At 44.2% G+C, this 1190-nt stretch overlaps 1 protein-coding gene across 1 annotated transcript in view; it reads right to left on the bottom strand.

Moving 5' to 3' along the window:
- LOC112070089 (retinol dehydrogenase 8) overlaps positions 1-247 on the bottom strand; it is an 8602-nt gene extending 8355 nt beyond the window's left edge. The window contains exon 1 of the mRNA XM_024137498.2: positions 198-247. Coding sequence (XP_023993266.1) covers positions 198-240 — 43 coding nt within the window. The 5' untranslated portion in view covers positions 241-247. The remainder of the gene's footprint in view (positions 1-197) is intronic.
- Between the last annotated feature and the right edge of the window lie 943 nt (positions 248-1190).

The following is a 1190-nucleotide window of genomic DNA, read 5'->3' as shown; positions in this document are numbered from 1 at the left end:
GCAGCCATCTCTTCTCCAGGTGGTTCCACGTCGTTCTCTAGGTCCCTCAAGTGGGTGGCAACCACTGCCTCACACAGACACCTGCAAGTTAACAACCCTTGCATTGCATCTCAACTGATGGGTTGAGCGGTCAAACTGTCAATTTTATTTATGAAAACCACAATGTTTTACAATCAAGGGTTCAGTGCCTCTCTGACCTTTGAATCCCTTCTCCTTGGCCAGTCGTACAGCCACAGCCATCCCGATCCCAGAGGACAGCTTGCACCAGCACTCCTCTTTCCCATGGATACCTACACAGCATCTACCAGTTGCTGCCTCAATGAGACTTCCGCAACTCTTCCCAGATCCTTAGTTAAATGCTCCTTGACCAGTCACCTTGACGGGCCACAGGTGAAGCTCGGTGCTTTGTTATAAGATTAGAAGGCTAATCCTATCGTGTCTATCCTGGGAACGCATTGGCTCCATAGACGGGTTGGCTATTTAGCAAACAAACGACACGTTGCCGCAGCACTATGGGGCAAAGACTGACGTGGTTGGCTTTTGTTTGACAACATGTAAAACTATATTTCGTTTACAATATTTTGTTTGAAAACATAAATCAATTTGCAGTTGTTGTCTCTCAAATACATCGTTAACAGTTGTTGGTTTAGCTAGCTAACGAATTTGAGCCATATTAGCATTGACATGAGAATCAATCAAAACACCTCAAAAAAGAGATGGTATAAAAGAACAAGATGAAACGAGCCATCTTCCGCATTCCCCCACATTTGGCAGTTTTCTTGCCAGTTTTGCTAGCAATCTGGCCATCACACAGAATCACAACAGACACGCCACATGGGAGCGGGCGCACATCGTTTTCGTGACGTTGTCAGCATAATGACCCATCTCTTGCTGATCCCAGCTCCTTACCGATATGGTACAACGGGTCTGTGGGGTCGCTGCTTGCCCCACTTCATTCAGATGTCAGTAGCCTGCTGATGACTTAATTTCACTCTAAAGGGTAAGGTTCATTATATGGAWGGCGATGTGGATTTCAGTAACAAAGCCTCCCCTCAGGCCCCTAAATTAATTTCAATCACTTAAGTATTTTTGCTGGGCTTTACAAATGCAAATTATTTAATGACAACGGGTCTGCACCTCTTTACAAATCTAAATACATTTCTAATATAAATATTTAAGTACATAGCATA

This window comes from Salvelinus sp. IW2-2015, unplaced genomic scaffold (assembly GCF_002910315.2).
Source record: "Salvelinus sp. IW2-2015 unplaced genomic scaffold, ASM291031v2 Un_scaffold1216, whole genome shotgun sequence".
Lineage (NCBI taxonomy): Eukaryota > Metazoa > Chordata > Actinopteri > Salmoniformes > Salmonidae > Salvelinus > Salvelinus sp. IW2-2015.
Note: the sequence above shows the minus strand (reverse complement) of the source record. Positions and strands in the feature narration are given on the sequence as shown.